General features: G+C 52.8%; 3 protein-coding genes across 3 annotated transcripts; all 3 read left to right on the forward strand.

Moving 5' to 3' along the window:
* Window positions 1-118: 118 nt before the first annotated feature.
* On the forward strand, window positions 119-2,169 carry M436DRAFT_54875 (nuclear matrix protein; the record flags this gene model as incomplete). The annotated part of the gene is made up of 5 exons (XM_013568624.1): window positions 119-358; window positions 417-1,247; window positions 1,300-1,470; window positions 1,521-1,834; window positions 1,893-2,169. 5 exons carry the CDS (start codon window positions 119-121, stop codon window positions 2,167-2,169), a joined length of 1,833 nt encoding a protein of 610 aa, XP_013424078.1.
* A 3,182-nt stretch (window positions 2,170-5,351) lies between these two features.
* M436DRAFT_75671 (uncharacterized protein) lies at window positions 5,352-7,290 on the forward strand (the record flags this gene model as incomplete). The annotated part of the gene is made up of 4 exons (XM_013568729.1): window positions 5,352-5,896; window positions 5,949-6,086; window positions 6,138-6,805; window positions 6,857-7,290. 4 exons carry the CDS (start codon window positions 5,352-5,354, stop codon window positions 7,288-7,290), a joined length of 1,785 nt encoding a protein of 594 aa, XP_013424183.1.
* Window positions 7,291-15,100: 7,810 nt separating this feature from the next.
* Window positions 15,101-17,024, forward strand: M436DRAFT_54814 (ARM repeat-containing protein; the record flags this gene model as incomplete). Its single annotated transcript, XM_013568612.1, has 2 exons — window positions 15,101-16,504; window positions 16,557-17,024. The coding sequence occupies 2 exons, from the start codon at window positions 15,101-15,103 to the stop codon at window positions 17,022-17,024; spliced, it is 1,872 nt and encodes a 623-aa protein (XP_013424066.1).
* Between the last annotated feature and the right edge of the window lie 1,162 nt (window positions 17,025-18,186).

An 18,186-nucleotide genomic window follows, 5' to 3' on the forward strand; every position in this document is an offset into this window, starting at 1 on the left:
TCCTTGCGACAATATTCTATCTCATCCGGCACCACCATCTGTTATCTGCCAACTATCAATTATCATCAGATTTGCCTGAACAACTGCTACAAGCGCATTCAAGATAACCAAAATCAACATGGCTGTCGACGCAATGAGTGATCCGCCATCCGTCGGCGTCATCTTAGAGCGACTTCGAGGACTGTTGCAACGCGCCAGAGAAATCAAATCAGTCGAAACCATCGATCCTCCTCTACCCGTCGCAGATCTGGCACAGGGTGTTTCTTCAATTGGCAAGGATGTCTTTGGCTCACAGCCTGATGCGCACAAGTTCACAGTCGTCGAGACGGCCGCAAGGAAGATTTTCTACGAAACCATTGTACGCCTCTTTGCGCTTGTCACCTTATCTGGACCCTCCCAAACTAATGCCTTAGTAGCAATCAACTGATATCAGAACTCCTGGATTCGTTCGTATGTGGGACTTTCTGGATCTTCTACTACTCTGCGGCGAACTTGGACAGTGCGAACCTATTCTTGCTTTCTGGCTCGTCGAAGAACTCCTTGACAGTCAGACCACCGAAGGCTGCCGGATAGTTTTCGATTATCTGGAGTCGAGACGTGAAAGACTCATCCAAAAGGACTTCCACAAGACCCATCTTGCTCTCCTTCGCTCGTGTAATGAACTGCTACGCCGACTTTCCAGAGCCGAAGATGCCGTCTTCTGCGGACGTGTTTTCTTCTTCTTATTCCAAACTTTCCCTCTCGGCGACAAAAGTTCCGTCAATTTGCGCGGTGAATTTCACACAGAGAATGTCACTGTCTTCGAAAAGGAACCTTCGCTTGATGCCGAGGTGACAGAACCCATGGATGTTGTAATGGGAGGAGACGCCGCAGATGAATCGCAACGTAAAGACGCCGACGACACGAACGATATCCCTACAAACAAGGAACACACAAAGGCTCTCATCGAAAAGAAAGGCGACGAGGTCAAGGACGAGAATTCGGAGTTCTATCCTATCTTCTGGAGGTTACAGCATGACTTCTCGAATCCGACACGACTCTTCGAAGACGAAAACTTCAGTCCTTTCAAGGATGGCATCGAGAAGACTTTGGCCAAGTTCAAGAAAACACCAGTAGTCGCACAGACAAAGAACGCCGGAGATGCTCAACGTGGCATCAAACGTAAACTCGGTGACGAGACAGGTGACCAATACGCAAGCAACTACAACCCAAAATACTTGACCAGTCGCGACCTGTTCGAACTCGAGGTATGTCTTCGTGAAAGTTGCCGCTCCTGGGAGTCATGCTAACAGAAAACAGCTGAGTGATCTGGCATTCCAACGCCACATTCTGGTTCAAGGCCTGATTCTCATCGACTTCTTGCTTTCGCTTACCGACAAAGCAAAGAAGAAGTGGGCGGACGTCGAGAAGGCCAACCCCAAGTCAGCAAACAGGGGTCTTCTGTACGGCTTCACATTGAACGAGGAAAATGTATGTACCAGAAATGCAAGCGACTATGAGCGCGTACTGACACACAGTAGGAGAAATGGGTAACCTCGACACGGTCCAAGATTGCCGGTTATCTGCAGGAAGGACCAGAAGGCAAGTTTTACTACCGTATGGTCGACACTGTGCTTTCCCGCGATAAGAACTGGGTGAGATGGAAATTGGAGAGCTGTCCGCCAATCGTCAAAGATGCTGTTACTCCAGAGGAGAACGCACAAGCGAAGTCTGGTGCTCGGCAAGCGACCGCCAATAGGCGTCTCAAGGCAAAACAAATGGGGGCTATCGACGTGACTTTCCTCGCAGAGGTGGACAATGCCAAGGGGCTCGAAGCTTTGAAGGACGCTTCAAGGTTTGTGCAGAAACGGAATTGTGATTTCCAAAGATAGATGCTGATCATGTTGCAACAGATTCACGGCTCCGTCACCCGAGAAGCTCGTCAAGGGAATTGAAGGAGACGACCTGGATCTAGAAATGGCCATGACGGACGAAGAGAAGAACTCGTTGGAGGCTGCCAAGCAGAGCAAGACCTGGCGCGCGCTGCGGGCTGCATCCAGAACATCACTGGCGCTGTTAGACAAGGTGGATCCCTCCACACGCCTGCCGGCCTTGTTCAAGCAGGAAGAGAACCAGGAAGAGACTGCCGCTCACGACCCAACATCTGCACCCGAGAACGACAGTGGGTGAGTAGTCGGAGACGCGGATGGGACAAGGGTCGCAAGGCAGAGCAACAGGTGTTGACTGGATAGCTAAATACCAATGCAATGCGCCTTCTTGATATCTATCATTATTGAGTTATCAGCAGTGCGACAACGTACTGCAGACACGTTGTTGGTATGCAAGATGATCACGTTCCCTCGATCTGCATGCACCTAGGGTTGGAGATGGAGACGGTTGCTTGGTTGTAATGTTCCGAGACGGCAGCCATCGCCGTTGCAATCTTGCCCTGTGCGCCGGGCGCCCCCTTGAACGTTCCGCACAGCCTTGAACCTTGATCCTGATTCCTGACCGACTTCACTTCGTGCTGGAGCTGTCGGTGTTGACAATCGCAATGCGATCAAACAAGCACCCAATCATGATAGTTGTTGTTGTCTCATTTGCCTGACATGGCCGACCGATTGCGCAGAGCCTCCTTATCCACATTCACGAGATTAGCCATCGCGCAAGAGCCATTCGTGAACGAGGAGGGGTTCTTGCAATGGGCTTGGCGAACCATGGGCGCGCTCGACTCGCATGGCGGCTCGCTTAAAGCGCACCCTGCGTAGATCAAACCGCCGTCTTCCTGTTCGCGTGTCGGGCCCGAGCAGACCAACTTCCGCAGGCACGCCGCAGCAACATGGTCCTAATTCTTGGGTCGTAAAAAGCTTTCCAGCACGAGCATCTCGGAAACTCAGGCCTGGGAGCTCGAGCAGCAAATCTCCAGCCGCCCTTTGTTCCGACGGTAGGACCACTCGCAAGCGTGATGCCGCCCGACTCGAAACACAGAACATGTCCTGAGGCTCTCTTGGCGATGAAGTCGTCTGAGGGGCTGCCTGATCGCGACGGTGTATCGCCTGCACGTGGCGCCGGTTGTGTGAGTAGCCGGAGTGGCCGTGGGCGAACCGTGTTCACCGGTGATTGACAACAACCTACTCGTCTCAGGCCTGACTCCTGCAATCCTGACAGCCCTCCTCTCAAACCGGCCCAGTACCTATCGCCGGCCCCTGGTTGCTGATCATCAGAGAGATGCCCTTCGTGGCACCCGCCAGAAAGCGCCTGCCTCAAACGATCTGGCTTTGCCTGCCTTTTCGGTTAAGATACCCAAAAGTAACAGCGGAGAAGCGCGGAATTGTAGCTCGTTGCTCCGTGAAGCAAAAGCAAACAAAGGCAAGCAAGAGATATCACGGGCCAAGAAAAGAAATCAGATCGCTGGACTCGGATAAGTTAATCGTGTCTTAGAATCCCTGCTTGACAGCTGTGACAAACGAGAAGTGCCAACCTGCCACGCCCCGGAGCGGCCCGCAAGAAGAGGTCGTGTGAAAAACGGTTGATAGATGTTCTGGAAATGCTTCAAAAACAACGCTTTGGATTGGTCGAGCCAGGTCCAACTTGGCCCTCATGCACTGTTCAGGGAAGAGCCGAAGAAGCCAAGTCCAAGCTTTAGACAGCGTCAGACACTACGGCGGGGGGTCCCATTAGACGAGATGAGGACTATCAGAAAGGTGGGTGTCAAAAGCAGAAGCGATGTCCATTGGAGAGAACCGCGCGTTTAGGCTTCTACCCTAACCGAAGGGTTTGGGCCGCATCACAATAGACAGTGCGGTGTTCTGTGAGTGTCTTGCAAAAGATTCACAGGCGTCCAAAATGACTTCTGCGAACCTTCGTGGCTGCAGGAAACTATCGAAAGGACAGAGGGCATGCGCATCGCGACGGCCACACTCCATGCGTCTTTTGGTGGCAGGACAAGCACGCATGTCACTTGACGACTAGTCCTACCACCCCCGCAACCATGCGCCATCAAGCGCCTCATCCGTGAGTGGTAATGCAGCCAACCATTAGCGGTGAACGTGGGATACATCCTGACAGGGTCCGGTCCCACTACCATAACCTCGAATCACCCCCATCGGCAGTTGCCATATGTGCTTCAGCCATCTCGGAGACTGCTCTGCGCAGCGCATAAAGTTTCCCGGGCATCTTACTAGTGCACATCTGGAGTTTTTGGTCAGATGCAACAGGTGGAATAAATCTCCGCCTGCTGCTTCATTCGCAAGGCTATTTACATGCTGGATATTCCCACCTGAGGCTTCCATCCGAGGTACACGCCGATTCGTATCCCTATCATTGGTTGTGTGGACCCTTAGTCGAACCCACAGGCACTAACAAGAGCATTGGCTGCCGAGACGCACCGTGCAGAAGCAAGCAGGTGAGCTTGAATCCTTGACATGTCGATGTTGACATGACATGCCCTCGTCCCCGTGCGATCCTTTTGATGAAGTTACCGTGTGCACTTCTCATCCTGACTCGACCATCGCTCCTACCCTGCAGCCACCCATATGGTGCTTGGAACTCCCGAGGTTCAAGAGGCCGGATACCACCTTCATTTGCACCATCGACTACCGATTCGGTTTTGCAATACCTGCTGACACCCCACATTCAGAGTCCTGAAGTCGCCTATCATCTGATTGTCTTGTCCTGTCAAGATCCTCACCCTCTTGCGCGAGTCAAGTTTTGTGCTTGCGCAACTGCCAATCTATTAGCCTCATCTCCCTTCGTTTAAACCTTCTTGACACCTTCCCTTGCGGTGAGCAAAGCTCCGCCGAACTGTCGACCAGACCATCCGGCCCACTGCCTTGATCTTCTCGGCCTTGCCGCAACTTTCTCCGTCCTACAGTACAGTACCTCTTTCACAGTCTTTGGCTGGTCAGTGTATTGTCACACTCTATACAACACTCTTTACTCAGGGCTTGCGCAACTTCGTTGTGCGCGGCTTCAACAAAGGTCACGCATCTACTTGATATTGCTTTGATATTGAGCGAGCGATCCTTCCTGTCGACTCTTGCCATCCCCACAACCGACTTCGTGGCAGCTTCAAGCTTGCAGTGGGCCATACCCGCGGTACCCTTATTGCTCCATCAACCTTGCGCCTTTCCTCACTGCCTCCAGAGCTCTACGACTAATTAATTTGTCAACCTTTCAAGGATCTGACCACTTCCTGCTAGAGATCGTCGCGGCTATCAATTTGGAGTCTTGGAATCCTTTCAGCATTTCTACGGAGCTCTGCAAATCACGGCAGCTTCCCGGTCTGTCCATCACAGTTCTTATTGACCAATCTACGCGGCATCAATAAAGGCGTCCTAACCTGATTGCCTTATACACAGACTTGCAATCAAATGCTTCCAGGAAAGATCATTGTGCCCTTGTCACCACCGAGCTCTCCTCGCATGTCTGGTCAAGACTACAAGCCAGTACTACCTGGTTGGCAAACGCATCAAGACCATCAGTCGTCTTATGGGCAGGGGTATGCACATGCACCAGGCCAATACCAAGCTCCTCAGGAACCTGTGCCTAACAGCCATGTCCTGAGCGTGCCTCAAGGTCCTTCGTTGAGATCATACAAAACTTCCCCATACCCGCTCAACGCCCAGTACTCTGCAGGTAGCACTGCTCCGAGTTCATACTCACAACTTGCATCATCAGACTCGAAGTCTCACACGACCCCTCAATCGAGTGCAGGCGCTGGACAGCAGACTCTGAGCGAGTCGCTACCCGGTAGCCCATCGTCTCACTTGAGCCCACACTCACAAGGAATCGACCCCGATGATGAGATTGCAGATGAAGATGATCAAGATGCAAGCGGAGATGCTGAAGATGGTGACAAGCCTCCGATGACCGCAGCCGAGCTGAGAAATCAAAAGCGCAAGATGAAGCGATTCAGGTACGGTGTTATTCAACGAACAATCATACACGGCAATGCTAACTAGTCGTAGACTTACCCACAACCAAACAAGATTCCTAATGAGCGAGTTCAGTCGTCAAGCTCACCCCGATGCTGCGCATCGCGAACGGCTTTCGAGAGAGATTCCTGGCTTGAGCCCAAGACAAGTGCAAGTCTGGTTCCAAAACAGGCAAGTTCACAAACAGTTGATCAGCCCGACACCTACTGACCGCAGAAACAGACGTGCAAAGCTGAAGCGTTTGACAGCCGAGGACCGCGAAAGGATGATGAAGTCAAGAGCTCTGCCTGACAACTTTGATATGACACCCAGTCTTCACAGCAACTATGGCTCAGCCCCCGGCGGCATTACACCTGGCGCATCTCCTGCCAGTTACGGCACTGTCATCCACCAACCCGGGCACATTCGTCCATTGACTCTCGACACACTTCGCCGAGGAGAAATGGGACCCAGCTACATCAGTCCGACCGGCATTCCTCCTGGTATGACATCAATGGCATACACCCCGCCCCACTCAGCAACAGACACCATGTCTCCAGTCTCTAGACCACCCGAGGGTGCCGCTTATGGATACACTCCTCGATCGAATCTGGACAGTCCTCAGAGAGCCATGTTCCCGGGACCTCCTTCATACACCAGCCAATACTCACAGCCTCCACGACTTCCCGTACACGATAGATTCAGACGCGCAAGCGGAGAGACTGCTACCTCATCTCCTTTGAGATCGAGCATGTCCTATGGTAGCCTGAGCGGCGAAAGCTCACAACATCCCTCGGAGGCAAGAACTCCAGGCATACCAACATCAGAAGGCCAGGGATACATTTCTCAACAGGATGCACAGAGAAACATGCCTCCTCCAAGTGGACCATATGGCCTGGGTATCCCGCCTTGTAAGTTTACATGCGCCTCGAAGTCGAGTAAGCTCACTAACACGCGACTAGATGGTTTCCCAAGCTACCAATCTAGCGTGCGCCCAGCTCAGGCACCGACCAGCGGCCCTCCCAGCATCGACATGATCAATGCATACCACAGAGACAGCCAACAACTGCTCAGCCAACACCCTTCCTCTTTCCCCGAATACCAACAATACCACAACCCTACTCCTTACTCCACACCTCAGATGCCCCACTACGCCAACTTCAGCAACCAATTCGCCCCGCCCCCTTCTTCATACTCTGGCCCTTATATGCAGCGTTCGGAGCAGCAACAGGCACAGTCTCAGCCGCAAATCCATCAGCAGCCCCAACAAGCGCAACAGCCGCCGACTTCGGTAGCATCCGGCGCGGCTCAGCGGTCCCCATACCCTACACACCGCAACAACGATTCCGAAGCCGATCACAGCGATAGCGGCGTTGCTATCGGCGCTTCCTACTAGGAAGCCCTATATCAGTCTGGTCTATTAGAACGTCTCTGGAGCAGAAAAGTCTTCGCCGCAACAATATGTCCGCCATACTATCAACATCATCTTCTTTGTCAATTTTCCTCGTTTCTTTAGCGGATACTCCCCATATGCGGTGCGCAAAATCATCTTTTCAATTCTTTGCCGCGGCGCCTCAGAGGTCGTCGCTTTTGTATAGAGGAATGGCGAGGAAGGACCTCTTTGTATATCTTTTCTTCTTCTCCTTCTGCGCTTCTTTTTGCTCCTTACACCGTAGAGCGGGCATGGAGGAGAGAGAGCGCAGAAACAACACCAATGTTTATTATCACATACCATCAATATCGCGTTGCTTTGCATTTATCTGTTTGCGTGTTTGCATGTACTCGTTTGTCTGGGGTACATAGGGGCAACTAAGCATCAATCTGGCGCAACGGAAGGTGAATCGCAGGACAAATTGCTCCTATATCGTAGGCTCTGGATCTGAGATATAGATGATTTGAATATGTAAATATACAAAAGTATCTTTGGGCTATAGTGTTAGACGGATTAAGACTTATCACCTGGCCCTACAATGAACAAGTGGTGTATAGGTGTCGTATAAGCTGTTTCTCCTCTGTAGCCCTATTTCTTCTGTGTCATGGGAAAGTGTACCTTTCCTCTCTCTCTCTCTCTGCTCCTTCTCAGCCTTGACGAGACCTCAATTTGTTTTCTCCTACCAAGCCGACTTCCGAGGCCCCTCCCATCTGCCAGACTTGGAAAAGCACCTATGGCCCCAATGCCATCCTTTACCTTTGCCATGATAGCGATTTCCAACTGCCGAGTCCTTTTCACGAAAAGATCATCATTCTCCACTATGCCTGCCTCCTCAATGAGTGTGTTCATGCATCGATCATCACAGAAACGCCTGCTTTTGCTCACTTCTGGATCTCACCAGGTCTGAACATTTTATCCACATCATCTTTTGGGCCAAGTTTGTTTTCCGGAAAAGAGACAAGCTGCACTGAGCTGCAGATTGCAAGGTTGATTGAACTTGATTCCAGGAATTGGTTTTCGAACTCTGATCTACATGCATAGATGGGATACTGTAGCCAAGGAATTTAGACGAATGTGCATATTGACTGATGCAAGCATTTCCTTGAGGGCAAAATGTATCCAATGGAGATGAGAAGAATTCGAAAAGAAATCAAGCGTGGGTGCATGGCAGCAGAGAAAACGCAAAATGGATAAGAAAAAGCATGTGTGGGTCTGCTACCAGGGAGAGTTGCATTGCAGCACAAGCTTGCGTTTGGATCACAGAGGAGTGCACCTGCCCAGCGAAACAAGACAGGCACGCGCTTGTCATTACTTCAAAACGTGACAGGTGTTGGGGGGGTCGATTCTGCCGCATGTCTGAACAGTACGTGGACGGATGCTGCTCCTCGTTTACGCATAGACACGCAACACACTGTCGCTCACAATATCCCATAGCCGAGGGGGGAAAAGCGATACAAAAGAACCACCTAGAGCTCAGCAGGGGGGCACTGAGACATGAGTGTATGATGTGCAAAACCCAGGTCTTTCTTTCTACTTTGGTGTTTAACACCGTGGGGCCATTTTTTTGGGTGCTCTGCTGAACTCTTTGCCGTAGCAACATTTCGAACCAGTCCCTCGGAGGCGAGAGTGCTTTGAGACATTTTGCGAACAAGGGTTAGGCAAGCATGCAGGGGGGATTGTGGAAAGACCCGCTCGCCGACGGAAGAGACAGAAAAAGAGCAAGCTGGCACCTCTGGGTCCTGAAAAGGGGGGGGGGGGGGGGGGGGGGGGGGGGGGGGGGGGGGGGGGGGGGGGGGGGGGGGGGGGGGGGGGGGTCGTGTTGGGCGTATGACCCTGAAATTTTCAGGGCGTGGTCCCACAGGCCCTAGGAGGTTGCCCATACAGCAAGGGGTCAGTAGGTGGTCCGCTTGGGTCGTGGTGGTGGTCCCAATGGCGGGGGGGGGGGGGGGGCGGTTGGCTCATCCGCTGTGCCCCGGTGGAGCTCTGTTGTATGGACCGAAGCCCGCCGCACGCACGCGTATTCTTGATGGGCGGCACTTGATGCTGCTGTTCGGGATGTGGACACACTGACACCGAGTGCTCGCTGCTTTTTCTTGCGTTGCTTCTCTTGGCTCCGTCTGTGTTGCATGCACACACCATCCTTGTCAGCCGACGGGTGCCATGTGCATGATTCGACGCCGAGGAATAGCAACAAGGAAGACGCGAGAGGGAAAAGGCTTGAACGGGAAGATCTTATCTTTGCCTGGGTAGAACCGCGATGCTTGGGGAACAGTTGCACGCCTGAAAAAAGCCTACCTTGTGCTGCGTGCATTGCGCGTTATGGGATATTAGAGTTTGGGCAGGCAACTTGGATATGCTTGCTCGCACAAAAGCGGTCAGGGCGGAGTCAGAATGTAGTCATCGCGGACGGCTCGGGGAAAACAAAGGCCTCAGGCAGCAGTCGAGGGCACGTGTGCTCTGTTGGTCAGTAATCACAACCGAAGCTCAGAGTATCTCGGCTTTCGACAATCGGAAGGCAGAGGTACACGTGCTTCAGCGACCGAGGAGATGGTCTTGCCAATCGAGTGATGCTTTTAGGGCAAGCAGATTCACGATCCAAGCTTCTCTTGCACTTGCTTCTTCTTCTCCCAGATGCCGACATTCATCTCTGCGGGCGGATTGAATCCCGGATTGCTCTCTAGAGAGAGATGGCAGTCCTACAGTTGTAGCTAATCAGACAGCAAGGGTCGGTCATCTCGCGCTGTCTGACTCCGTTGACTCTGTGCTGTTGCTATATTGAACACTGTTAGATTTGGTCAACTTCGGTTCTGCAAGTCAGGCAGGAGCCGACGCAGAGATCTCCCACGAATCAAGGACGGAAATAAATCACGCGCGAGTCTGCTCTCGACAAAGACTGCTGCTGTATATTTAGAAGATCAAGACGGGAGACCGAAAGACAAAGTTACCGTATATCGTTGTTGCTTGCGCGTGACTCGTAGGACGGGAGGAAGAGGATAAGATTTTGGCCGGCTGGAAGCCTTGAAGCTGAAGACTGAATCGTGTGGTCCATTTACCCTATACGTGCAAGAGCGGGACAATAGAATGAAGGCGGGAAACCGTATATGGCGAACAGAAGACGAGATGAGTTGTTGTGCGGCGTCAATGAGGACGACCTGTCGTCAGAATACGCTCAGCTAGCAACGGTCACACCGAAAACCAATCGTTGCTCCAGGCGTTCCTCTGACTCGCCATCCCAAGCGATAACGACAGTGCGATCTGGACGAGGCGACATCACAGCCGTTCAACTAAGGCCGAAAAGCTCGAGTGTCCGTGGAATGCGATCTATTGAAATTTGCTGGTAGGCCTGAGATCTGTGCGTTGGATGACTGAGTCGCCATGTCTTCTTTGCGGTTGTGCTGGCCCGAACAGGCGGTCTGTGGGCTGGAATGGTTGCAAAGCATCTCTTTCACTTTTTCGCTTGTCTGAATTCTTGTTAATCCTTCACGCCTCTTCCGGAATTGCAGTGTTGTGATAAATTTGTTCGGAAGGCGGCACGACTTGGATGCTTCGAAAGCTTCAGGAATCAGCTCGAGCCATCCGACTACTGACTACAGATGCACATATTGATATTTCTCCCTATATCTTCTTTTGTTTTTTGTGTGTGCCTAAACATTTCAACGCCGAGTTGATACGCACAATTTCCAAGGTATTCAAAGATCGTGACCAAAGTCAACAGCCAGACCTCTATCCGTGACTATCATGTAGGTTCAGCATATTGTATGTCGTCAAGGCATGCTTCACTGCTTTTCTGTGTTCCTTTCTCTGTGTTCAACTCCCAGAAAAACTTCGAATTGGCAACGAAAAGAGGTCTAAGACACTTGTGTTTTTAGTTAGATGTGCAGGATGCTATGATTATATACATATCTCCGTGATATCAATATCATAGGAACATACTCTATGACTCGCATCTGCTGTACAACAGCACAAGAGACAGCAGATGCTCCAAAGAGGAGGCAGTAGTGATAGCACTGGTAATGGAGAAGACAAAATTTCCCGCACTTCGTGCAGGAGAGCAGGTCACACAGAAGATGTCCACCTTTGAATACTCGCTGGTCACGTAAGCTTGATATTCTGGCACAAGCTCTACATACGCCCGGTATTCCAGCATCCTTGCGCCGGCCGAAACAGCTCTCGAATGAGTTTAGTATTGACAAATGCGTTTGCGACAGGGTCACACCAAACGACCGTTTGACGAACATCAGTTTGACATGTAAGTTGCCGCGGCCAAGTTTGCAACCGAGTGGAATGATGAGAGCGACAAACAATGGTCAATTCAAATCGTTGACTGCTGCCGTCAAGAGAAGCGATCTGTCATGCTCGAGGCCTATATGATGCACGCAGTAATTCGAGATGTCCATTGGCTAGAGCTTTGTTGCCTTGGAGTCACAATGATTTCGTTGCCCTTCAGCGAATCGGAGAACGGGACGTTTGAGAGAAGCATCGTCTTGGCTGATCACATGAAAGTCAACGGTCAAGAACAACATTCAAATTTCTGTTCGTAGGTAACAACATCAATCTGATAGACATTCTGGTGGGAGAAAACTAAAAACCCTTGGCATCAGTGAGGAGGTCAAGTCCATCGACTGTGTAGCAATCAATCACGAGGAATGACATTGGTGATATCAACTTACTGATCTCCTTTGGAAGATGATCTTCGTTGCCATGCCCAACACGTCCGTTCTCAACGACGGCAAGATTTTTGCGCCCGAATATGATTCGCTGTCAGCAACTTGGAACGGGAGAGATGCGTGTACTGTATGACGGCAGTGTGCAGCTGAAGACATATTCGCTCTCCCGCGAATCTGGAAATGCAAAGACAAGCAGATTTGACGAGTAGAAAAGGACCATTGGTGTGACTAACACCGGTCTCTATGAGTCCGACATTGAAGTGAAGACTCACATTGAAGGCCAAGGTTGATGTTGAGTGGTCGAAAGCAAAAAAGTGACTTCGAGTGAATTTGCGGAGTGCCTTAAGAGGATCGGAGCAAGTTGCAACCAGACGGACATTTAGAGATTGCTTTGTTCTAAGAGTTTCACCCCTTCAATCAAGACAATCACTTGGTGCGATACTCGAAACCGAGCCTCGGAAAAAGACGCATCACTATCCTCTCGTTGTCGTGGTCTCGTACTATCAAACGACAGCTTTTCGTTAAGTAGTGTCGTGTGCGATACTCTAGCGGCTTTCCTCAATCCGAACCGACAAACGCAGTCCAGTCGACGAGACAGAGCATTTTCCTGTCTCAATAGCTGTCTGACAGAATCCCTCAATTACAGTGTCTTGATCGTGCTTGAGCTGTTCAAGATAGCGAGCATCTCACAGGCAATTGATCAAATTGCAGTGAACAAGGACGAAAATCCGTGCACGGTCCTCTCCGACGCGGCGGGAAAGGCTAGCAAATTCATCGCCAACTACGTTCCTGTCGACCCTTTCATCACCCTCGACTGTACAGTCACATCCGCCAGTCTAATGACCAGCGAAACTTCAAACGCTGCGCAGAATCAGCCCCAGGCCGCTCCCGCAGCTCAATCCACACAGCAAAAAGCTGTGCAGGCGCAGCTTTCCTACGCCAGCATCGCCAACAAGACGGCCCAGCAGTCGCAGAATGCAAGCAAACTGAAGTCGCCCCAAACGCAGCCCCCCTCCAAGCCATCCACCATGCAGAATGGCGACCACGGCAGAAAGCCCTCAGTAATCATCAGCGCCTCTGGCACCACCGGACAGATGCCCAACGGCGGCCCCCAGACGCAGTCCTCGAGGCCAAACATCAACTTTGGCTCCATGAACGGTCCCACCGGCTCTCCCGCCATCGCCACCAGCGTCCCCGTCCAGCAGACCACTCCCAGTCTCGCTGCCGCAAACCCCAACATCATCTCGCCTTCACACTCGCCCTCACCTATTCCCCAGCCCGCCGCCAGCGGTGGCAAGCCTCCGGCCAACCTCCCCGGCCAGAGCAATGCCCCCAACTTTGGCAGCTTCGGCGCCGAGAACGGTGAAGTCGGTCACGACACAATCCAAGTCCATGTAGCACCGCAGCTGACCCACGTCGTACAGAACAGCGCAGCTCCTCTGACTCCCTCCAGTCAGCCCGTCCACATGCGCCGTCCTTCCTCGCAATCACAACACAGTGACGCCGGCATGCGCGGTAACTTTGTGCCCGGCAACGGCCGTGGTCGCGGCGGTTTCACCCCCGGCTACAACCCTCACTCGCCCGCTCAGAACCACCGCCCGCTGCCCTACCAGCAACGCGGCCCCAACATGCCTCCTCAAGGCGGCATGAACCAGTACGGCGCGCCCATGGCCTCGTCGCCCGGTGGCGCTTTCCGCGGCAGAAACGGTAGTCCCGCAATGGCGCACGCACAGCCTTTCATGCCCCAGGGTATGCAGCATCAGCCTCAGATGTACCCCGGCCAGCCTCACCTCAACCCTCAGCAGCAGGCTCTGTATAGTATGCAACCTCCTTACGATGCCTACAGCGGTTACTACCAGCCCTTCTACCCTCAGGGCGCACAATACCAACAGGGTGCTCCTCCCAGCCCTCGTCCCAACCAGCCATATCCCGCTAGTTACGGTGGCCCGCCTGCACACATGAACTCTCCCTACCACAACCCCATGTCTCGTAGCGGCTCTCAAATCTCAGAGCGACCTGGCTCCAGCGTCGGTCAACCCAGCGCCCCAGCCCCCGGCGCTTCTCAAGCTCCTCCCGCCCCTGGCACACCTACCTCCGTGTCCTCCAACTTCCAAATCCCCACCAAGACTAAGAGCAAGGCCATTGTCATCAAGAACGACAAGGGTGAGGAGTTGAACTTCGAGAAGAAGCAGTCACCCGCACCTCAATCGCCCGCTATCGTCTCGTCCGCCCCTACACCTCCTCCTCGCACTCCCAGCGTCCAGCACATCCGCACCGAGAGCAAGAGCACGAAGACTGATGCCGAAACCAAGTCTGCCTTCCAGGAGCAGGTCAAGCGTCAACTCGAGGCTCAGCGCGCAAAGGAAGAGGCTGAGAAGAAGGCCGTCCAGGACAAGGAAGATGCCGACAAGAAGGCTATCCAAGACAAGGACGACGCCGAGAAGAAGGCCGCTCAAGAGAAGGAGGAGGCCGAGGTCAAAGCCAAGAAGGATCAAGAAGAGGCCGAAGCCAAGGCTAAGAAGGATCAAGAGGAAGCCGATGCCAAAGCCAAGAAGGAGCAGGAAGAGGCTGACGCTAAGGCTGCAAAGGACAAGGAGGAGGCCGATAAGAAGGCCGCCGACGAGGCAAGCGCCAAGGAGGCTGCCGACAAGACCAAGTCCGATGAAGATGAGGCTGCCCGTCTCAAGCGCGAAGAGGACGAGCGCTTCGAGCGTGAGATCGCTGAGATGGAAGAGGCTGAGCGTGCCGAGGAAGAGCGCGAGCGCGCCTTCCAAGAAAAGAGAACCAAGGAGAAGGAAGCCCAAGCCGCAAAGGACAAGGAGGCCGCCAACAAGGCCGATGAAGAGATGAAGCGTCTGGAGCGTGAGGCCGAGGAGCTTGAGCTCAAGAAGGAGAAGGAGCGTGAGGGTGAGGCATCGGCTGAGAAGACCGACGAGCAAAAGGCCGAGGACGCAAAGCTCTTCGCCTCGCTGAAGAAGCCCACTCTTGGTCCTGGTGCCACTGAGGAGGCTGCTGCCCCCGCTGAGCCTGCACCTGCCAAGTCAAAGCCTGCCAACCTCAAGCTCGACACCACCAAGAACGTCGAGCCCGCACAACCCACTGCTGGTATGCAGTCACTCCAGTCTGCTCGTTTCCTCGAGATCAAGAGCGACCAATTCAGCTACCCAGAGGGCTTCAAGTCGCCTAACCCAGCTCTCAACCAGACCGGCAAGCGTGTTGGCAAGGAGTATGACATGGAATTCTTGCTCCAGTTCCAGAGTGTCTTCAAGGAGAAGCCCACTGTTGACTGGGACCTCAGAGTCAAGGAGACCCTTGGTGAGGGCGACAACTCCGGTCGCCAGAACAGCCGTGGTGGTGCAAGCATGGGTGGCCGCCAGCCCTCTAACAGAGGCCCTAGCCAGTTCAGTGCCATGGGCAACTTCGCCAGTGGCAACACCCGTACTCTTCCTGCCGGCACTACTTCTGCCGACCGCTTCAACGCTTCCTCTGGAAGAGGTGGTCCCATGGGTATGGGACGTGGTGGTGCCTTCCCCGGCCAAGGTTCTCTCAGCCGCACCAACTCCCTTCAGACCATGGCCGGCATGGGTGGCCCTGGTTCGCCTAGAACTAATACTTCTCGCAGAGGAGGTGGTAGCAAGCGTGGTAACCCCTCCCGTCACCACGACAGAGAAGATGCCAACGCCGCCAAGAACATGCCCCTCACTGCTGGTATGGATCTCAAGCCTCTCGAGAAGTCTCAAAGTGGTTGGACTGCCCGCAGTATCGGCGCTCCTGCCGGTGGTGCAGCACCCGTTGATGGTCAGATGCCCCCAGACATGGTCCAGCGTAAGGTCAAGGCTGCTTTGAACAAGATGACTCCCGAGAACTTCGAGAAGATTTCGGATCAGATTATCGAGATCGCCAACCAGTCGAAGCAGGAGACTGATGGTCGCACTCTGCGCCAAGTCATTCAGCTCACTTTCGAGAAGGCTTGTGACGAAGCTCACTGGGCCGGTACTTACGCCAAGTTCTGCTCCAAGATGTTGACCAGTATGAGCAACGAGATTGTTGATGAGACGATCCGTGACAGAAGTGGTCAACCCGTTGTTGGTGGTGGCCTGTTCAGAAAGTACTTGCTCAACCGCTGTCAAGAAGAGTTCGAGCGTGGTTGGGAGGCCAACCTTCCTCCTATGCCCGAAGGCAAGGAGGCAACTCTCTTGTCCGATGAATACTACATTGCCGCCGCTGCCAAGAGAAAGGGTCTTGGTCTCATCCAGTTCATTGGTGAGCTTTACAAGCTCGGCATGCTTACAGTCAAGATTATGCACCAGTGTGTGTTGAGATTGTTGAACTTCGAGGGCCAGCCCGACGAGTCAGCCGTCGAGAACTTGTCCAAGCTTCTCAAGGCTGTCGGTGCCACCATGGACAGCACCGAGCAAGGACACCAGCTTGTCAACGTCTACTACGACCGTGTTGGCACCATTCTTGAACAACACAAGGACATGCCCAGCAGATCAAGATTCATGCTTATGGTAAGTTACTACTGAGACTGTTAAACACAAACCTGAACTAACACACTTGCAGGACATCATTGATCTCAGAAGAAACAACTGGAAATCAAAGGATAACGACAAGGGTCCCAAGACCATCGAGGAAATCCACGCCGAGGCTGAGGCCGCACAAGCTGCCCAAGAACTCGAGAGACAGCGCAACAGCAGCAACCGTGGTGGTCACGGTCGTGCTCCCATGGGCCGTGGTGATGCTCGCTCGTTCTCTGGACACGGCGGTATGCCCCCACCTGACTACCCTCGCAACCAGGTCGGTCGCGACGATCTTCTTCGTCTGCAAGCCCGTGGTTCACAACGCCAGGCCAGCGCTGGTCTTGGCCCTCAGCTCGGCCCCAGCTCGCTGTTTAGCAGCTCGCGCAGCGGTAGCGGCCGCAAGGGTCTTGGTCCCCCCAGAGATGGTGAAGGCTCTGGACCAACATCGAGATCAGGAACTCCTTCTCAACAAAAGAAGGAGGAAACGACACACGTCAACGCCTTCAGGTAAGCAATGTCCTTCACACTACACTATATTCGCTTAAGACTAACAATATCTGCAGTGCACTTGCCGCTCTTGAAAACCAGGAGAACGAGGGTGCTGAGGGTGCCGACGATGTCGCATCGCCTCCCTCGAACGCCGGTTCGCCTCCCGTCTCCAAGGCTACCCCTTCCATTGATGAGGCGGCCTCAACAGACGCATGAGCTAAAAGTCTGATTAATGTCGCATCGAAGTTTCAATCTTCTTTCTAATGTCCAAAAATTCCTTTTTCGTTCCCTTTCTTTCTTCCAAAAGATTCCCTTTTTGCATATGCGTCATGTCGTCAATGAGAAAATTCAGAAGAGCTAGCTGTCTGCGCCACGCCCTACGACATTACTTCCGGGTCCTTTGTGGCTCTGGAAACGCCGCGGAAAGAATAGGAAGAACGACATGGAGCCTTTCTTTGCGCGCAACAAGAAAGGGGGAAAAGTTTGGACTGGAGGATGGATTTGTTGTGTTTGTACGAGTGTTGTTTCCGGTGCTGCTCCAGTCGAGAAAGATACCCCCAAAAGAGCTTCTTCTGTTTCCCGTTCAGTCACCTGTCGAAAATGCCCTGTCCTGGAAGGGAAATCGATCGATGCTTCTGTCTATTGCCAACCTTCTCTATCTCTTTTACTCGCTTACAAAGGAAGAGGCTGGGATGAGGAGAAAGACGAAGAAGACGACGACGACGACGTTGAGAGAGTCATGTCTCTGTACAAAAAGGATGGTGTTAATGGTGTTTTCTCTTTTGCCTTTTTCTTCGTCTGCTTGCTTCGGGCTTACCATGTTTGGTGGCATTTCGACCGGTCTTTCTTTCTTCTTCTACTTCTAGGCTTGTGCAATCAATACTTTTGCGTCTTTTACTCCGTTCCATATCTCACCATGGTGATTCTATAGACGCATTGCTCCTTTCTAAATTTTCTTGCCCCCAGTTTCGGTTGGCGATGTATTCTCTGCCCCACCATGTATTTGTAAACGCCAGAGGGATTTGTCTTTTTCGTGGTTCTGATGATTCGGTGGAGGTGGCAGCGTGGTCAGACGATCTGGTGGAGTCGGAAGGAGTATTGGACGACCTGGAAGGGTCTATGTTGGTGTTTGCGTGGTAGTACATTGTAGCGTTGAGAGTGCAGGAAGTGTGGAAGGCAATGAG

This window comes from Aureobasidium namibiae (assembly GCF_000721765.1).
Source record: "Aureobasidium namibiae CBS 147.97 unplaced genomic scaffold scaffold_18, whole genome shotgun sequence".
Taxonomy (NCBI): Eukaryota; Fungi; Ascomycota; class Dothideomycetes; order Dothideales; family Saccotheciaceae; genus Aureobasidium; species Aureobasidium namibiae.